Consider the following 17,939-nt stretch of genomic DNA (forward strand, 5'->3'; position numbering starts at 1 on the left):
GGGCACTGCACATGGGACCTAGTCTAGATCTGGTGGGTTTTGGGGGGGAGGGTTCATGGATGGAGAGGGTCAGGGAGACTCCTTGGCTGTATTCTGGGAAAGAACGTGAGAGATGAAGCTGGGTGGAAAGGTTGGCTATGGTACAGAATGGATCTGTAGGGGTGGCAGGTAGGATGGGTCTGGGCTAGACCCTCAACACTGACTTTAAAAAATATATATCAAACAGAAAATCTGCAAAGTTTTGGCAATCAAAATAGTGTGCTAGTAGCCTGAAAACAAACTTAATAGTCAAAGGGGCTAGGAGAGAGGACCTAGAAAGAAGATCCTTGCATGTATAATTTAAAAAAATCTGCAGGAAATTCTAAGACTGTTTTATGTAGACAGGCAGCTCTTCTAACAAATGATACCATATATCCATATGCAAGTTAGACCTTTGCATAAAAACAAAAACTAACTACAGAATGGATCACAGACTTAAATGTAAGAGCTTAAGTTAGAAAAGCCACATGACATTGGGATTGAGAATGATTTCTTGGCGTGACACCAAAATTATAAGTAACAAAATTAAAAATAAATTGGACTACCTCAGAATGTGCATTGGTGACATAATTCACAGGATGGAAAGGTAACTTCAGATGGGACAAAGTGAGTGCGGGTCATGTGTCCACAGTGATGATTGTCCATGCTGAAAGATAATCTTCAGAGATACACAAATGTCCAATAACATGCATGCACAGAAACTGAGTATCACTAACCACTGAGGACACCAAACCAGACCCACAGTGAAATACTACCTCATACTCATGGAAATGGCCATTATCTAGAAGCAGCCAGTGCTGACACAGAAGTGAGGCTGAAACCTGTGCTCTTGGTGGCCATGTGAAAGGCACAGCAGCCACACAACACAGTACACAGAACGCAGGCAATTGCCATGTGAACCAGCTGCTGTGGGCATGTGTCCACAGACCTACTGGAAGCATGATCTCAAAGAGGTACCTGCACATCCATGTCCACAGAAGCCAGTCCGTGTCCATCAACAGATAGGGGTGAGAAGACTGTCACTTTTAAAGCTTAAACATATTTAAGCTTTAAAAAATACCTCTCTCTCTCTCTCTCTCTCTCTCTCTCTCTCTCTCTCTCTCTCTCACACACACACACACACACTATATGAATGAGCCCTGAGAACATTGCAAGAAGTGAAGTAAGACAGCCATGAAAGACCGTGCTGTTGGCTTCCACTTACGAAGGTAATAGTCCTCCAGGAGAGGGGCAGTAGAACGGTGGTGAAAGGGAAACTTAATGGACAGTGTCTGGTTTCTAAGATGAAACCTTCTTCTTGATGGTGTGCATCCATGGTAACACACTACACGTTATAACATGGTTAGGAGGGAAAGAAGCTAAAATAAGTGGAGAAGTGGACATCTGTCCTGTTGGTTTTATCACAGTTGCTTGAAATTCAATTTGTTTTTATGAAAATCCATTCAGAATAAACGGGGGGTAGGCAGTGCAGGGAAGTAGGAGCCTTAGAGCAAACTGTTGCAGACCATACGCTACTTGGTCATATTCTTAGCCCTGAGCTCCAGTGACTAGCAGCCCCGGTTTCTGCTCCCAGTGTTCCCTGGAACCTTCCTGTCAGGCCGCTGAGTTTGTTTCTAACATGTTAAATGAGAAAATGCCTCCTACCTTATAGAGCCCTGGTGTGACAGATAGCAGTATTGTACAGTGCCCAACAGGACCCAAAGCCAAACCAGGCTCTGGCTGAGAACTGGCCTCTCAGGCTTTGGTCCTGCCTCTCTCCTGAGCTGCCTGGAGGAAAGGTTTCTTTTCCTCATGTTGAATCTCTGGAGATTAAGGAAGGTACTGGCAGCTGTGAACACTGCTCTATTTGTACCTCACTGCCCTCTGTTCATCCAAGGCTAGGCTTCCTGGCTTCTCTGTCAGGAACTCTCTCCAGTGGGAGGGTCTTACCCCCACGGACTGGCCTGACCCTGCCCGTGCTATCCAGGGATGTGACCAGGGCCATCATCATCCCTCTCTTTTTCTGACACAGCCTAACTATGCACGGTGACATCGCTGGGCTCAAACTCACAATCTTCCCATTTCCACAACCCAAGCTCACATTAAGGGTGTCTACCCCACACCTGGCTGACTGTGCTTTACAGCAGTCCTTGCAGAGGGCAAAGAGGGGTGTCATATTTGGGTGTCATGTGTGCCTCCAGAGTACCCAAAGTACACCAGCAGTTGCTGCTTTTCCTTCCCCATTCTCTCCTGCCTCAGCAGGAGGAGAGGCGAGTCCCGTTGCGCTTCTACCCTCTGTCTGGCTCTAGCCATCACCAGGCTGTCTCTGATGCTCTCCAGTCTGCTCACTGGTGCCCAGAGCACACTTGAATCAGCTGCAGTAGAGCAGAGCCTCTCACCATTTTCCACACGCACTACTGCCTGGCCCCTTGCTTTCTCTTCACACATCAACCCTCTTGAAGAGGGAAATGTGTCTTTGTAAAGGGAGTGGATTGCACAGGGGACAGTGAAGACAGTGAGAGGAACAGACCCCTTTATCCGGGCTTTCTCCCCAGTGCCATTTCCATAGCTCGTACACGGTTTGAGCCCCAAATGGCTGTTGAGATGTAATTCCAGTATGAGGTAGAGGGAGGGCAAAACATTGTTTAGTGATGCTGGAATGAGAGCCATGGTCTTGCCCGTGCGTGAGGGAAGGGGTGGGGCGCTGGAGATGACTGAGGGTTCTCTAAGGTCACTAAGGGATTGAATATGTTCTCTTATAAGAAGACGCATGCACGCCTTTTGCACCCACTAAGGAATCTGCCACTAATAAGACCGTCGCAAGGTCTGGGCTCTGCAACTTACAGGAATTGGAGAGGGGGGGAAACTTTATGAGGTTGCCTTGCTTAGGCATTTCATTACAGTTATATAAAATGGACTATTGTCCATTCAGTGATGGCAAAAGAAGAGAACGGGCAATGAAACTCTGAAAGACAGAAAACAGGAGTGAGTGGTGACTGACTGGGCAGGCTGGCCACACCAGATCCTAAGTTCCTGCACAGTGAAGAGGCCAGAGAGGTACAAGCTGGCTGGTGCTCAGGAAGTGGAAGCTCTTGGAGTGGGAAGGCATGGGCATCATGCAAGGGGCAGGGACAGGCCCACCCAAGTCTCTCAAACCTAGCTGAGGAAGACAAGTTCCTTCTAATGTGGGTCCAGGGAGAGTTGCAATAGCACTCTGAAAATATATTTTAGGAAAGACTTCGTATCTGCGGGGACACACACACACACACACACACACACACACACACTTGCCAGCTGCTAAATCCATCTCACCCTCCCATTATAGTCTCACTTCCAGAAAGACTTTAAGAGAAAAGGACAGACATGGGAAGAAAAGGGAAAGAAAAGAGGTAGGGAGAAGGACATAGTGCTGTGTGTGCAGCAGAGTTATGAGCGAAGAGACACCCGGAAAATGCTAGGAACACATACAGTGGCGAAGGTGCTTCAGATGAGTAGAATAAAGACCTGAGGTGGAAGGAGAAGAGAATGCTGGGGGCTCATTCCTGGCCATTCTCCATCTTACATCAGCAGATCCAGAACTAGGATCTGTGACCACAGCAATGAACTGTCAGGCTGGAACTCCCAGAGAGGGAATGAAGAATCCACTTGAGCCCCTGTCATCATCACTTTTCAGAAACCAAGGGGTCTCAGTGCAAGGCAAAAGCAGAGGTTGGCCACCCTAGCAGGTACCTGGGTACCTGGAAGACAGTGAAAGTACACCTGAACCCTCTCAGTGTTCCCTCAGTTCCCTTCCTGTCATACTGTACACCAGGAAGGAGAGGACTCGTGTGAGCTCTGAGGGGTCCATCAAGGAACAGGTAGGTCGGACACTGGAGTAGCTGGGGCAGCCTGATGTCTTTCAGAAAAGGTGAGGCTAGCTGACCACCACAGAGACCCCAAGCAGGAGATCCATGCAAAACCAAACACTCAGAGCAATTGTGAATTCCAACAGAAATTAGAACACGCTGGAGAAAAGCACTCATGCCCCAGTCCCCTATGTGCCTTAGTGGAGTCTGCATAGCTCCGGGGCAGAGGCCAAACGCTCTGCACAGAAAAGTGTCAGGTCTTTCAAGTAGAAGGGCATGAAGTGATGGATCCATGCTAACAGGCACGAAAGGCTGTTGAGTGACAAATCATCATCCACCCATTTTCAGGGCCTGAAGCAGATTATGTGATTATGTCATTTTATGGCTGGTGAAAAGTTCAGGGATCTGCCTGTAGTTATAAAGGTTAGCTCAAGCTTTCAACAGCAGTTTGATTTTCAAGTCTGTAACTCGTCTTAGTTATTGTTATATTGCTGTGAAGAAACACCACGGCCAAGGCAGTTTATAAGAGAAAGCATTTAATTGGGGGCCTCCTCACAGTTTCAGAGGACCAGTCCATGGCCACCATGGTAGGGAGCATGACAGGAGGCAGGCATGATGCTAGCACTGGCTAAGAGCTCATGTTACCTGCAAGGTGGAGGCCGAGTGAGACTGAGCCTGGCACAGGCTCTTGCAGCCCCAAAGCTCAGGTCGAGTGGCACACCTCTTCAACAAGGCCTCCCCTCCTAATCCTTCCTAAACAGCCAATCAGTTTGGAACCAAACACTTGAATATACGGGCCTATGGGAGCCATGCTTATTCAAAATATTACACACTTTAAAACACTGCTCTGTTTCTTGTGGAGGAAAGTAAGACATGTAAAATGTCAAAGAGCAGCACAGACAAATTGTGACAGTTATTGATCCTTTCTCCAGGGACTGGTGCAGGCCAGGCGATGTGTTTTATGTTGCTAGCCCACGCTTCCTGTCCCTGCACTGGGAATTCCCATTCCCAAAGCCCCGTACAGGTTGGCGTTGCTGGAAGGGGCAGTGGAGCATTGACAGGGTGTGGAGATGACCTGCTCCTGTGTTTCCGTTTTCTACCACATTTTACATGAGTCTGTAGCCCAAACTTAGGCAAATGGTAGTCCTACATGGAGTTTAGGTTGCTGCTGTAGCCACCATGAACTGTCCTTTCCCTCTAATACCTTGAGAAAGAAAGCTACGGTGGGCCCACAGGTGCTGTGGAGTTCTCTGGGTCTTAAGTATTGGGTCGGGAATGTGTTACTGAAACCTTGGTTTGCCCCAGAAGCGGGGATTCAGGTTGTTACTTATGTATGCATAAGTATTCTCCTTATTTATAATATTTGCTGTGGGGACATCAAAGCTTCTTCAAAGACTGAAAGGTAATTATGCCTGCAGGTGTTGGTCCCTGACTAAGATGTTCCCGTGTGACAGACAACTCTCTTCTTAGGCTCAGTACCTTCTTCCAGTCAACAGTGACAGTGCATGGCTGGCCTCCCCTGGACTTGAGTGCCACCTCATGGGTAGCTGCTCACTCAGGTTTGCAAGCTTGCGGAAGTTGCCACAGGGGCCTGGCCAAGGCCTCTCTCTGATAGTGATTTAGCTTCTGCTGGGACAATGCGGTGCAGTGCAGAGTTTGTGTCAGTTCTGAGGTCAGGCCTGTGTTCCTGAAACAGTACAGTGTCACAGAGACCCGAGTGAGCCACTTGCACTTGGTGGCCAGCTGGAAAAAGGCTGTCTGTTTTTCTGTTCCAGACCCCTGTGACCGCCACCTGAGATGTCCAGGGACTGTCTCCATATGTGGGCTGTGTGAGACCTGGGTCCGTCTTCCTGGTTGTGCAGCGTGGCTGACCGCCCACCTTAGCATTGCTGTGGGGGCTGTTGGCCGGGTGTGTTGGTATTCTAATGCCAGATACTCAGAAGGCCGTGAGGCCGGAGGGTCCCTGGAGCTCAGGGTTGCAGAGCGTACAGACACTTGGGTGATTGGGTAAATGTTCTTCCTGTAAGGCTTAGAGTCTGAACTACACCCCTAGCCCAGACTGTGTCTCACTACAGAGCTTTGGCTGACCTAGAGCGTGCTGTGTCGACCAGGCTGGCCTTTACTTTCCTTGGCCTCCCAAGTGCTGGGATGAAAGGTGTATGTCACGACACCTTGCCTCCCCTCCTCCCCCGCAGCTCAGATTTTTGAACTTGGTAATATTTGCTCCTCTCTCTAGGCTAGGGCCTGCAGACTCCAGGGCAGGCTGGCCTAGTGCTTCTTTCAGATCTTAAATAGCTAGAGAAAGCAATTCACGACACGCGAAAACCACATGAACGTCTGTGTGCCACAGGCAAAGTTTAACTGCAACATTCCACCCTGCCTTCTCTTCCTCTCGAGCATGGCCAGCAGAATGGAGGATGCCCCGAGGGAGCGCTTTACCTGCTGATGTGCCCATTTGCTCTCTCTTCCACAGTGTCTGTAGCGAGATGGCCCACGTCTTCGTGTATGGCACCCTGAAGCGAGGCCAGCCCAACCACAAAGTCATGCTGGACCGTTCACATGGCTCAGCAGTCTTCCGAGGCCGGGGCTGCACGGTCGAGTCCTTCCCCCTGGTGATTGCGGGTGAGCACAACATACCTTGGCTGCTGAACCTGCCAGGCAAGGGCCGCTGTGTGGCAGGCGAGATCTACGAGGTGGATGAGAAGATGCTGGGCTTCCTGGACGACTTCGAAGGCTGCCCTAGCATGTACCAGCGCACAGCCCTGCAGGTGCGGGTGCTCGAGTGGGAGGGGGCCCGGGGCCCTGGGGACTGTCTTCAGTGCTTCGTGTACAGCACGGCCACCTATGCGCCCGAGTGGCTGCATCTGCCCTGCCATGGGTGCTACGATTCTGAGGGCCCACACGGGCTGCGCTACAACCCCCGGGAAAGCAGGTGAGAGTCGAGTGCCCTGGATGCCAACAGGATGAAGGGAGCCTAGCCTGGTGGCTGCCTGGCACAAGCAGAGCTTTCCCAACTCAACATCTGTCTATAAAACATGCTGACAAAGGTTTCTCTGCGACACAAATTTTGCAAATACTCTAATCTGATATTACTTAAACTTGCTCTAGTCAAGGAGCACGTGGGCTTGCAGGTGCTAGACGAGAAGCACTCTGGGCTAAGGTCCCTTAAGTGGCAGGTACAGAGCCCCTGTACTCCTTACTGCTCCTTTGGTTTGGTCTGCTCTAACTTGATGATGGCATCTTCTGAGACTTCAACACTGGGCTGCAGCTGGGCTCAGAAGTTGAACATACTGATTCGCACATACGGACAGAAAGAAGTGGCAGGAAATTTTGGTTTGGGCTAGAAAGATCAGCATAAAAACATTTTCAAGAAAAGTATGCTGTAGCTACACTTTGTACTCCCTCCCCCCCCTGGAGTTTCCAGATCACATACACACTGTTAAAATGACCATTAAAATACAAGTATGCTCTTGCCGTTTGGTCCTTCTTTTGGTGCACTTCCTTGGTAGAAGGTGTTTTTCATTCTAACTGAGCAAACTCGGGAGCACTAACTTGCCGGGAGACACAGCCAAGCCTTAGGCTTTGTAGCGTTGATGGGCACCCGGCTCTCAGCAGTGGTGCGGCCCTTGGGGGTGGGCCTTTCAGAAGAACTAACACATTAGTAATTTGCTCCTCAGGTCTGACAGAAGGCTTTGCTTCCAGATACAAACAGCACTTAAAATAATGTTCAGCAGACACGAAGCACCAATTACCACCCACCTCCATCTGATAATCCGTCAGCATAGATGCAAGTTGCACGTGAGTCGGCTTCTGCCTCCCAGTGAAGTAGAAAATGGATTCCAAGAATTGCAGAACCAAATGCAGCTGCTAGCTGAGCACGCTGGCACTCCGTTAGGAGCACTCACCCCTCCGTGTGACGGGGACTGATCGCTAACTGCAGCTGGCACAGAAACGTGACTTATTTTTAGCCCCTTTTCTTTACTGGAAACTTGCTTTACAAAATAGAGGGGTAAATATGGGTGTCAGCGGAGGGGCTGGCAGCCCTGCACACAACAGTGAAGGTGAGGCGTCCTAGCCATAGGGAGAGAGACCTGGACTCCTCAGTCATCCATGCGACCTTGTGTAGACCCACACAGAACGGAGTTTCTAGAATCTTCATGTGTGCTACCTGGTCTGAGAAAGTCAAGTTAGGAATCATGAGCCCCAGGAGTCCGTCCTGAATGATGGAAGAAGGAGTCAGATTATAAAGTGGCAAAAGCTAATAAAGTTGGAAGCAGAGAACTGGAATTTATATAGATTTTTAAAGGATCACAATGAAATACTGGTATTTACAGTCAGTTGGCACAGGCTGTCGCCTCTGTGTATACTGTCTTCATTCAGAAAAAAGGGCACACTAATATTTAGACAAATGCTTGGGTTTATTGATTTAATTTTGACACTAGGAAATCTCAGCAGAAGTACAAATCATATGTACAAGTATTTATATCAATAAAAATTTCCGTTGGTGATTTTTTTGGCAGAGTGTCGGTTTTGCCGCATCTGAGAACTAAATCCAATGCTGTAGAACCTGTGGCACAGGAGTGCTCCTGTGAATGCTTGAGCAAACTGAGGGTTTGAGGGTTTGAGGGTTAGAGGATAACGGAAATGTTAATTAAAGCGGTGATAACTGAAAGGCTGGAAATACTTCATTCCAGCTCCACAAGCAAATCTCCTTCGCCAACTGTGTCTCCAGCTTTGCAATGCACCAGTTTCACCTTGAATTAAAATGGAAGGGGAGGAGTGAGAAAGAGAAATTAGAACCAGTAGGGCCACTAATCCCAATGTGTCATGAGGAATAAGTGGCCTTAGGCCCTAAAACTTCGGTCAGACCCTCCTGCTCACATCCGTCTGCTTAAGGGACGGATGTGAGCACAAGAATGTCCTGGCAGAACCTGGGCTTCACTCCTGCCCTTCAGGGAACTGAGGCTACGGATTGCGTGTAGGCCCCATTACTGGGCCACCAAGGCCAGGCCACAACTTGTCCCATGCTGGTGACTGATGCATCTTATCCCTGCTTCATCCTGTGGCTTTGTGACTAGAACGTGTGTTTAATATCATGGTAAAAACCAAAGATCCATACCACAACTCAACTGCAAGGAAAGATCTCCCAGCCTGACGACATCCTTCTTTTGAAAGGAATGAAATAACCCAATGTAACCCTCAGTTCTGTGACATAGACTGTGGGACTGTGTTTTATCCTTCGGCTTTCTCCTGAACACAAGCCTGTCTTCTCCAGATTGGTGTGCAGATTTTAAAGGAGCAGGCAGAAGACTGGAGTGTGTAGGCAGTCATCGCTTCTTTCCTTGGAAATGGTTGCTTAAGCTGTGAACAAGCAGTCGCCCTATGGCATTAAGCCAATCAGAATGCCAGGAACCGCCCAGGTTGGTGCACAGCCTTGTGCTTCTGGCCCTCCATGGCACGCAGAAGGGCAGGCTCTCTTAGCCTCCAGCCCGGCGCTCCCAAGAGCAGCGCAAAGCCATGCAAATGAGGCTCAAAGGCTCTGCTGGGCAGACTCTAGAGTCAAGCATGTGGTGACGGTGGGACGCCGACTAGGCCTGTGGGCCTGTCTCCACCCTGAGCCTTTCTCAGAGGACAAATGACCCTTCCAAGTTCTCCAAAGGAAGAACTACCAGCTCCAGACACAGCCTGGGCCACTCCTTTGTCTCACCTGGCCGAACTCCAGAGGCTTGTGGATCAGGCTGGAATGAATGGACAGGGGGGACTTGAGCTGGGGGGTCTGCCTAACGCAGACTTGTCCCAATGGCACTCCCGCCCAGGCTCAGGATAACAGCAGGAAGCAGAGAAGACATTCAGCTTATTGGGCCCTATGCTACCTCAGACATTTAGGGTGTGCTGCATCAATACCTCAGCCCAGCCACACAGGGCCCTTGGCCTGACTCTACACCCACTCTTGGTCCCCACAAGAAAGCCGAGTTCTTACCATGGCACTAGCGCAGTGTTCATAAAGAACAAGCAGAATTGAGTTTTACCTGAATCGAAGCTCATTATTTTTGTGTCCATAGTTTTTTGGGAGCTCCTTATGATTTAACTGCCTCTGTCTCCTAGAGTATGAGGCACCAAACTCAGCTTAAAAATGGTTGTTAAGACCCTGCAGATCCATTTGACACTGTCAAAGCTCTCAGACACTGTGTGGCTATCTTAGCTTGCTCCAACCTGGCAGCCAGACTGGGGCCATTTGGTCTGCTGGGACCCCTGTAATTTCCCTGTGGGGAGCAAGTAGGACAACGCTAGGCCTTCTGAGGATCCAACGTTGGCTTTGGAGTTAACAAACGTAAGACAGAGTTTTACGAACTCTGAGTGATGCAGACTTGGTTGTAACGGACATCTCTCTCTGTACTCAGTGTCCCCAAAGTGCTGCCATGGTGCAGGCCAGAGCTTAGGACACAGCCTCTGCTGCTGTCCTCACCTCCCCAGCACATTCTACTATAAAGATACTTCCAAACCAAACATCCTTTGGGAAGGGGACGTATTCTGAATGACGGCATCTCTTTAGTCACAGAAGAACAGGAAAGTGATGCTTTTGACCAGTACCCCTTTCTCTTGTCTCCTCTGAATCATTAAGTTCCTCACATGCACACTGGGCTTCGGCTCCTCCATCTACAATGGACTTGTTCCCTTCGAGGGGAAATTATCTTGAAGAGTTACATTAATTTTTGCAATCTGTAAAACCATTTCCTGCTGTGTCACCTAAGTCTCAGATAACTAACTGCCTCTGAGACAGATGTAAACATTAAAAATTAAAGACCTGTTCATCTGAAAGACATTAGCATGGAGGACAAATGTGCTTTGACTACCTGAACATAACACATAGACCCCTTTCTGGAAGGCCTGCTCTCCAGGAGACAAACACACAGTCTGTGTGTGCAATAGAGTGCCCCAGTCCGAATGTCCTCTCTAGGAAAGGGACCGGGCCAGAAAGCGCCTCTGTATTCTGTTTCAGGAGACCCACCCATGTCTCAAGGGTAGAGAGAGCCTGTATCCATCATAGGCTGGAGTAGGCTAGTAGGAACTTGGGGACATACCTTGCCCATTTTCCCAGCTGTCATACTGTTCTGCATTTTCATAGCTTCAATCACACAGATTTCCTGACCTTCTGCTACCTGGAAAATAAGTTGAAAATAGATGTTTTAAGAGCATTTCTAATTTTACAGTAACATCCAAGAGTGAAGCCATTAAATTCTTTGTCAAAGGTGCTGACTGGTCATGGAAACACCAGCGACCTCTGATGGCTCCCACTGCAGCACCAGCAGGGAAAGGATGGTCACTGTGTTTCAGGCTCTCTTCAGAAAAGCCTGTATTGGAAGAGCACAAGTGCAGAGTACCACCCGGGGACATAGGGCTGGGCCAGAGCTGCTACAAGACCATCTCCTTAACACATCCTGCGGCAGGCAGCTGCCTAAGGACCAAGGCTCTCATTAGAGTTTGTCGGGGTCTGCAGGCAAGGGTGTGGCTACCAAAGGGTAAAGGTTTCTTTATAGAGTAATTAAAAAATGTTCTCCAGGTGACTATGGTATGCACAGCTATACACAGACCCCACTAGCTACTTGTCTGCTTTAAAGGGATAAAGGGGTCAGCATGGGAATCAACATTCAGTAATCCCTTACCAAAAGACGGCATGTGTTTACCTTCATCCTGGGAGCTGAAGAAAACAGCCTAGCACCGGGCCGACAGGACCGCCGCCCCTCTACCAGGCATGAAAGCATGGAGGTGGCTTCTGGGGAAGCCATGCCCTGGCCTTACAAGAAGGCTCCACAGGTCCCTGCTCCAGCCTTGCTTGGCTTGCCTCTGACACTGGGAGAGATCCAGGCTGCACACAGACCACAGGGTCCATCTACGGCTCCAGCCTGTGTTCCCTTGCTTGGCTTTGCCTCTGACACTGGGAGAGCTCCAGGCCGCACACAGACCACAGGGTTAATCTGGGACTCCATCTAAGAGTCGGCTGTGACTAAGGGCCATGCTACTTGCTCCTCTGGCCTTACTGCTTAAGCACTGAGGAGCTGGGCCAAGATGTCTTTCTCTGTGTTGTGGGAAAGGATCTCTTGCTATATGAAGTGGTGGGCTGAAGGCTCCACAGGGTGCTGCCGGGTATGCTGGCTGCAGCTCCTGGACAGTCACTCTGCTGTGGCTGTGCTGGCCAATGCCGCAGAAGGACCTGGAGAATGTTCTTTCCTGCCATCCCCAAATGATCTCCAAGTCCCTTCCCGGCTCCCTGTGTGGCACAAGCTGTCTTGCTGGCACTGCGAGTACTGCAGCCCTGTGCATCCTTTCCTCTGCTGTTCAGGTGGTGGGCTGTGTTTTTCTGGCACAGGAATATAGGAAGAGAGGAGATGCCAAGGCTTTGGTGCTGGCACGGAGGAGAGGTACTGCTGACAAGCAGGCTTGGAGCTCAGTGCTCACTGCCACTTTTGATTCATTTCACCCGGCATCCGCAGTACAGGCACAGAGAAGAAACACCTCAGAAAGGGCTGTTCTTCAAAATGTGGGGGGACAGGAGAGGACAGTGTCAAGATGATGACGATGCCCTGGCCAGAAGTGTCAGAACAGTTATTCCTTCATACCATCGTGTTGGAGCCATTTCTCTCTCTTCAAAGGCCTACCTAAGAGGTCAAGAGAGCCAGGAGAAAGACAGGAGTCGCTGAGCCACACAAGGAAGGCCTATGGCTCAGCCATGCCGCAACAAAGCTGAGAGTTTGTCCAGCGGCCAGGCTGAATGTCCCTGACCCTAGCCTGTAGGCAACAGCACAGATGACTCCTTAGGACACCTTGAAATTCTACACACACACACACCCCCCCCCCAAATTAGGGATTTGGTCACTATTTCCTATCAGATGGACAAGTCCTCACCATGGGTATTTGTCTGGTCGCCTTCCACACACCCTCTGGCCTGGCTTCCTCTGTGGGCAATTGAGAGCCCAGGGTTGGCTCCAAGTGCCCTCACCCCATCCCATCAGCTTGCCCATGCGTGGGCTCACTCCCCTGTGCCACTGCTCCTCTCCCCAGTCTCTTACCACACTGCTCAAGATCTGCTGGCCAGACTGAGGAGCCCCTGACCCTCAGCATACGCACATACAAGTGTCCTTACATTCTTCTCTTAAGAAGCCGGAGGTTTCCAGTGGGGCAGCAACACCCACAGGGGACACTAAGGGACAGCATCACCAGAGCACCACAGGCCCTGCTAGAGCCTGGGGGGAGAGATGTGGGCCAGTTCAGATGCCTTGACACCGTGACCATCCTCCCTGGATGATCCCGGATGCCTGTGAGTGAGTGTGAGTACTTGGTCCCAAATTATTAATCCAATCAGAAACGAGAAGTCTCAAAGCTGATGCCCCCGCCCCCATTGTAAAGCTGGTAATTTGATGAAAAGCAAGCTTCTTCAGGTGGGGAGCCTGTCTTTTGCCTGACTCAGCCCACAGCAACTCAAAGAATTAGACCTGAGCCCTCCATCTGCTGTTCTGTCCCCCCCCCCTCCCCGGCCGTGTACTTACTGGTTCCCTCACTGTCTTCTAGTCTCCTTGCACTATTTAGTGAGCAGAAACCCATGTCTTCTTCCTCTAGTGTGCGCTCTCCTTTCAACCATGTTTGGAGGCCATTTTCTTGAGGCAGCTGTGAGAAGATGTCTCCTTGTGCCTTACACAACAGTGATACATGTCTGGTCCAACCGGACAGTGCTACGCACATGCATGTAAAATCAAGTGTAATGTCTGAAGACAAGCTTGAGCTAATCCCACCTTATTTCATCCCCTGGAAATCAATGCAGTGCAAGCTTATGTTTCAAAAGCAAAAAAGAATTCTCTGGGCAGGCTCCAGTTCCCACCAAGAGGCCTCTCAGGGCTAAGCTCCGGGCCGCTGGAAGCTCCCTGCCTGGCGGTGTGCTCCTGCACAGCATGGAGCCCGTAGCCACTAGGGCAGCTTCTGGACTTCTCACAGGCCCGAGAGGCCTGAGCGCCAGTTACTGGGCAGCCCCCACTACCGTGCCCGTGGCAGGGCCAGCCCTGCAGCGTGGCTGCACACAGACTCTGCAACACTTTTGTAAATCATCTGACAAAGACTTACCGATTGTGACAGGATGTATCCAGAGTTGGGCTTACTAAATGGTCACAAGCCCCAAAAGTCTTTCTGATAAACGCAGTCGGCCTGATGTACTTCTCTGCTGTCTAATTGGTGCAAAGTTTGGAGACCTGAATCCTGGGTCTTTCATCCGGCTTATTGCATCCTCTTCCCTGACACAGGGTCAAGGTTCACATTTGAATCAGATTATTAGAGCAGCCCTCATTAAGTGGGAGCTAGGCTTGCCCCAAACGAGCACGCTTGTGAGAGAACTCGGCCATTTACTCAGCAGATTTTCACATGTTTGGGGGCCTGAATGTCACCCGGCATGGCTCTGTGCTGAGGAGTCTCAGACATCTCCAGCTGCTGATTAATTGTGAGTGATGGGAAATAAAATCCAGCAAGGCCAGCTGCTTGCCATGGTCGGCAAAATGACTCTAATGGAGAGAGGCTGCCAATTTCCCAGTTTTACTGGCAAGTCTTCCAAGTGTAATTAAGGGAAGTTATAAATGATATGGAAATCTATCAAGTTCCATTTATTTTCAGAGGACTCCTTTCCCAGGGGACTTTTATCTTGAAGCTTATAGTATGCTTTGTTGTGCTAATGATTTAAGCCACATCTTGGTTCTGATTAAAGCCCCCAAGCTCCTTATACCAAGGCCCCTTCACTCCTTCCACAAAGATTAAAAGATACAGAACCTTCCCCAGCACAAGCCCCCTCTCTCCGAAAACATGCTCTGATGGGACCCGAGTGGCAATGTGCATCGTTCCAACTGCAAACTGCCACTGCCCCTAAGAAGCTCAAAGAAAGTACAGGGTGGGGAGGAGAAGGAGGAAATCTCTGCCAGACATAAAAGCAAGACCCTCAGAGTGAAGCCTGGAAAGCTGTGCTCGAGAGCAGACATTCGTCAGAAGCTGCTGTAGCCACTAACGGTGTCTGATTTGGAATAAAAGCATGAAAATGATGGCGAAGGCCTAAAATTGGAGACGTAAAGGGTGACTGCACAGCGCTCCATTTCTCAATTTCATCCTTCAGAGCCACAAAATGGGGGTGATACAGTGACTGGATGAGCTTTACAGTAACAGCTGTGGTCTTCCCACACAAGGGAGACCCTTCTAATGGGCTGAGGTCTGTTGGCAACAGACGGGGAGGAAGAAAACAAGGGTTCCTATTAAGGGCGCACAGTCGTATTTCTGATGGAGAAAGTCATTATGGGAGTCGGGTTTCCTTTAAGATGGTCCCTACCTTCTCTTGTCATCCAAACCTAAGGCTGTGTTAAAGGTGCTAGTGCTTAAAATACAGAGCAGAGGATGCAAATGGCGTCGAGTTTGTGCCCCCCCCCCCCCCCCCCCCCCGAAGCAACTCCAGCAACTGTACAGAGTGCAGAGGAAACTGTGCCAGTGGCATATGGCTTTCTACGGTGCTAAATATCCATACAAAAGACAGGTTCATCAGTCATTGGAGGATCTGGGTAAAAATGAGCTCCTGATGGATGGTATTTGGAGCTTACCTGCTGCCAGGACATCGCCACAGAAACACGGGTTTTGAAACCCACATGACATTAGAAACTGCAGACCATGAAACACGACACATGCAGGGGCAGATAATGCACGGCAGATTATACAAAATAATAAATAAGCTATTTAAACCCTCTGCCTAAAATCGGGCCCGCTGCAAGGAGCCCGGGTCACTTCTATGCAGGCCAATTAATGCGCAGCATCTGCTGTATAGAAGCAGGGCACGAAGCACTTCCGAATGATTCCGGCAATTAAAAGAAAACTGTTTCCTGCCTGTTCAGACAGCAACTGTTTCCCTGCAAGAGTGAGCACCAAATCGGTGTGCAGCTGAAAAATTCAGGCCCCTTCTGGGGAAGAGGCATGGGGATGAGGGGGGTCGATCCTTTATGGAAAAGGAGCCTTCTTTTGTTGTTCTGTGTTTTTCTGCCAAGTGAGACAGAAGGCTCAAGGGCTTATGGGCCCACTGCAGTCTCCCCTTCTGCTGCACTGGTCCCCCAAAACCAGGGATCCACATCAACCCTCCTGACCAGATCACACAAATGAGAAATCTCTCCATCTCACATTTAAAGGTTAGAACACAAGTGCCGACACATTTTAAGTCTCTGCAGTCTGAGGGAGACAGCCTCAATTTACTAAAGAACGGGCCTGAATCTGATTATTCCCGCTTCCTTTTCCTGAGCCACTAACATGGGCTGCTAAATATGCCCCGATCTTTCCTGCAGAAAGAATGTGTTGCATAGAGAGCCCAAAGGGAGATGGGACCCCAGGAGACTGCCCTATCTGAGCAAGGATGGGACTGGTGTCAAATTACAAAGAGGACAGGCAGTGGACAGAGCTGCTGACCCCTCATCTGGAGCAGTCCTTCCCAGCACACTCATCTGGAGGGTGACAGAGAGGGGAGACCACCTGGCTAGCATGCCTGAGGGCTTTGGGGCTCAAGCCATGCTGTCTGCATGGTGTTGCACTCGGCTCTGCCCTCAGAGCTCCTAAGATGGTGCAATGGGAATTAGGGGGGCTCAGAAAGGAACCAGATCATGGCCAATGTAAATGAAGTCCAGGTTTTGTAGAAATTCCTTAAAATGAAGGAAAACATGACTCCCTGCTGCCCTCTAACTAGGCTCACACTATCAGCCAACGCCTATAGGTGGGAAAAGTTGAAACTGGCATATTTTAGAGCCCCCGCAAGAGGTCATTCTGATGTGCTACCTTGTGAATTCAGTAGGTTGTTTTAAAGGACTCAATGACATATATATACACACACAGTCAAAAGAGAAAAGGTATTTTGAATCTTGGTAAGGTTGAAAATGGTCAACTATAAAGATAATAGGCTCTTTCATCCCAAGAACACCATTCCTTGAAAAATAAACCCACTGTAAAGCCTGCACAAGACTTTTATACAGACCAACCCTCCAAACATTTTTATCTTATGCTGATAATTTTTTGCACTACATTAAATATTATAAAAATAATAAAAACCCAAATGTTAGCCACAACAAAAGCTATTCTTAAACATTTCAAAATAAATGTTACCTGGAAAAATAATTGAAAGCCCAGGCAAGAAGATGAGAGGGTCACAGTGCTACTTCATGGCATAAATGTTTTATTACTAGTAAAATCTGAAGCAAATGTGGCTAAGGTAAGAAGAACATGCAGGTGCCTGGGAGCTGATTCTCCAAACTTTCTATATGATTCATGATTTAGAGGCTTGAAAGTGTTTCTGAGTGAGTGACGGTGTATCTGTGCTGGGGAGTACAGTCTGCAGTTTGGGTGCAAAACTGGCTTCTCCTCAAACTGCTTAAACAACCACTGCTATAAAGTATGTTGATTAACTATTGCCATCATTTTCTGATTGTATATCAGGGCATCCACAAACTGAAACTATCTAACAGCCAGCCTGGCTCCTCTGCCAGAAAGAGAGTCAGTATTGAATGCTGGGATGCAAGGGGCATCGCACAGTTATCTAGAGGCCCGACCTAACCCTTCTCCTGAAGAATGCCTCAATGCCTTGTAGTTCTCCAAGCAGGCTCTTAGAGCCGTGAAAAACAAGTCTCCTGCCAAGTTCATGTGCTTCTTCCCCAAGATTGGCTGTAGGCTCAGCCACATGACCTTTGGGACAACAGGAGGCTCCATCCAACTGAAGCTCCACAGCAGGGCACCTGGCTCCTTTGCCTTTTGGTCCTCGGTCACTCACTGTCGGGGAGCCCTCCCCCAGAGAACCACATATGAGGAACAGAAGACAGTGGTGGGACCTGGTGGAATTATTATTGCTGCTTTCTTGGACAGTGCCTTAGGCAGAAATAAAAGCAGCAATCCAAAGACCCAACTCTCCTTTTGCTAAATGCCAGTCTAGGGACCAGGTGGAGTGGCCTCATCTCAGGGCTGCAAGAATTAGCTGACTCCTAAGTGTGAAGGTTGAAGGGGAAGGAAACAGCAATGAAAGCAGCAATGAGC

The 17,939-nt window shown here is 49.3% G+C and overlaps 2 protein-coding genes across 5 annotated transcripts in view; one reads left to right on the top strand and one right to left on the bottom strand.

Moving 5' to 3' along the window:
- The first annotated feature begins 1,222 nt into the window (after window positions 1–1,222).
- Ggact (gamma-glutamylamine cyclotransferase) lies at window positions 1,223–8,197 on the top strand. Of its 4 annotated transcripts, none has more exons than XM_055619217.1 (3): window positions 1,223–1,247; window positions 6,337–6,631; window positions 7,566–8,197. In XM_055619217.1, the coding sequence occupies exons 2-3, from the start codon at window positions 6,350–6,352 to the stop codon at window positions 7,788–7,790; spliced, it is 507 nt and encodes a 168-aa protein (XP_055475192.1). In that variant the 5' UTR covers window positions 1,223–1,247; window positions 6,337–6,349; the 3' UTR covers window positions 7,791–8,197. The 4 variants fall into 4 exon arrangements, with proteins under 4 accessions (XP_055475192.1, XP_055475195.1, XP_055475193.1 ...); XM_055619220.1 differs by having other exon boundaries at window positions 1,225–1,247; window positions 7,541–7,615; XM_055619218.1 differs by lacking the exon at window positions 1,223–1,247 and adding an exon at window positions 5,645–5,772.
- Window positions 8,198–8,262: 65 nt separating this feature from the next.
- Window positions 8,263–17,939, bottom strand: part of LOC129685709 (propionyl-CoA carboxylase alpha chain, mitochondrial-like) — a 36,908-nt gene continuing 27,231 nt past the window's right edge. The window contains exons 3-4 of the mRNA XM_055619221.1: window positions 10,946–11,023; window positions 8,263–8,617 (exon numbers count right to left, since the gene is read on the bottom strand). Coding sequence (XP_055475196.1) covers window positions 8,549–8,617; window positions 10,946–11,023 — 147 coding nt within the window. The 3' untranslated portion in view covers window positions 8,263–8,548. The remainder of the gene's footprint in view (window positions 8,618–10,945; window positions 11,024–17,939) is intronic.

This window comes from Psammomys obesus, unplaced genomic scaffold (assembly GCF_907164565.1).
Source record: "Psammomys obesus unplaced genomic scaffold, mPsaObe1.curated_primary_1811, whole genome shotgun sequence".
In the NCBI taxonomy this organism is placed as follows: Eukaryota; Metazoa; Chordata; class Mammalia; order Rodentia; family Muridae; genus Psammomys; species Psammomys obesus.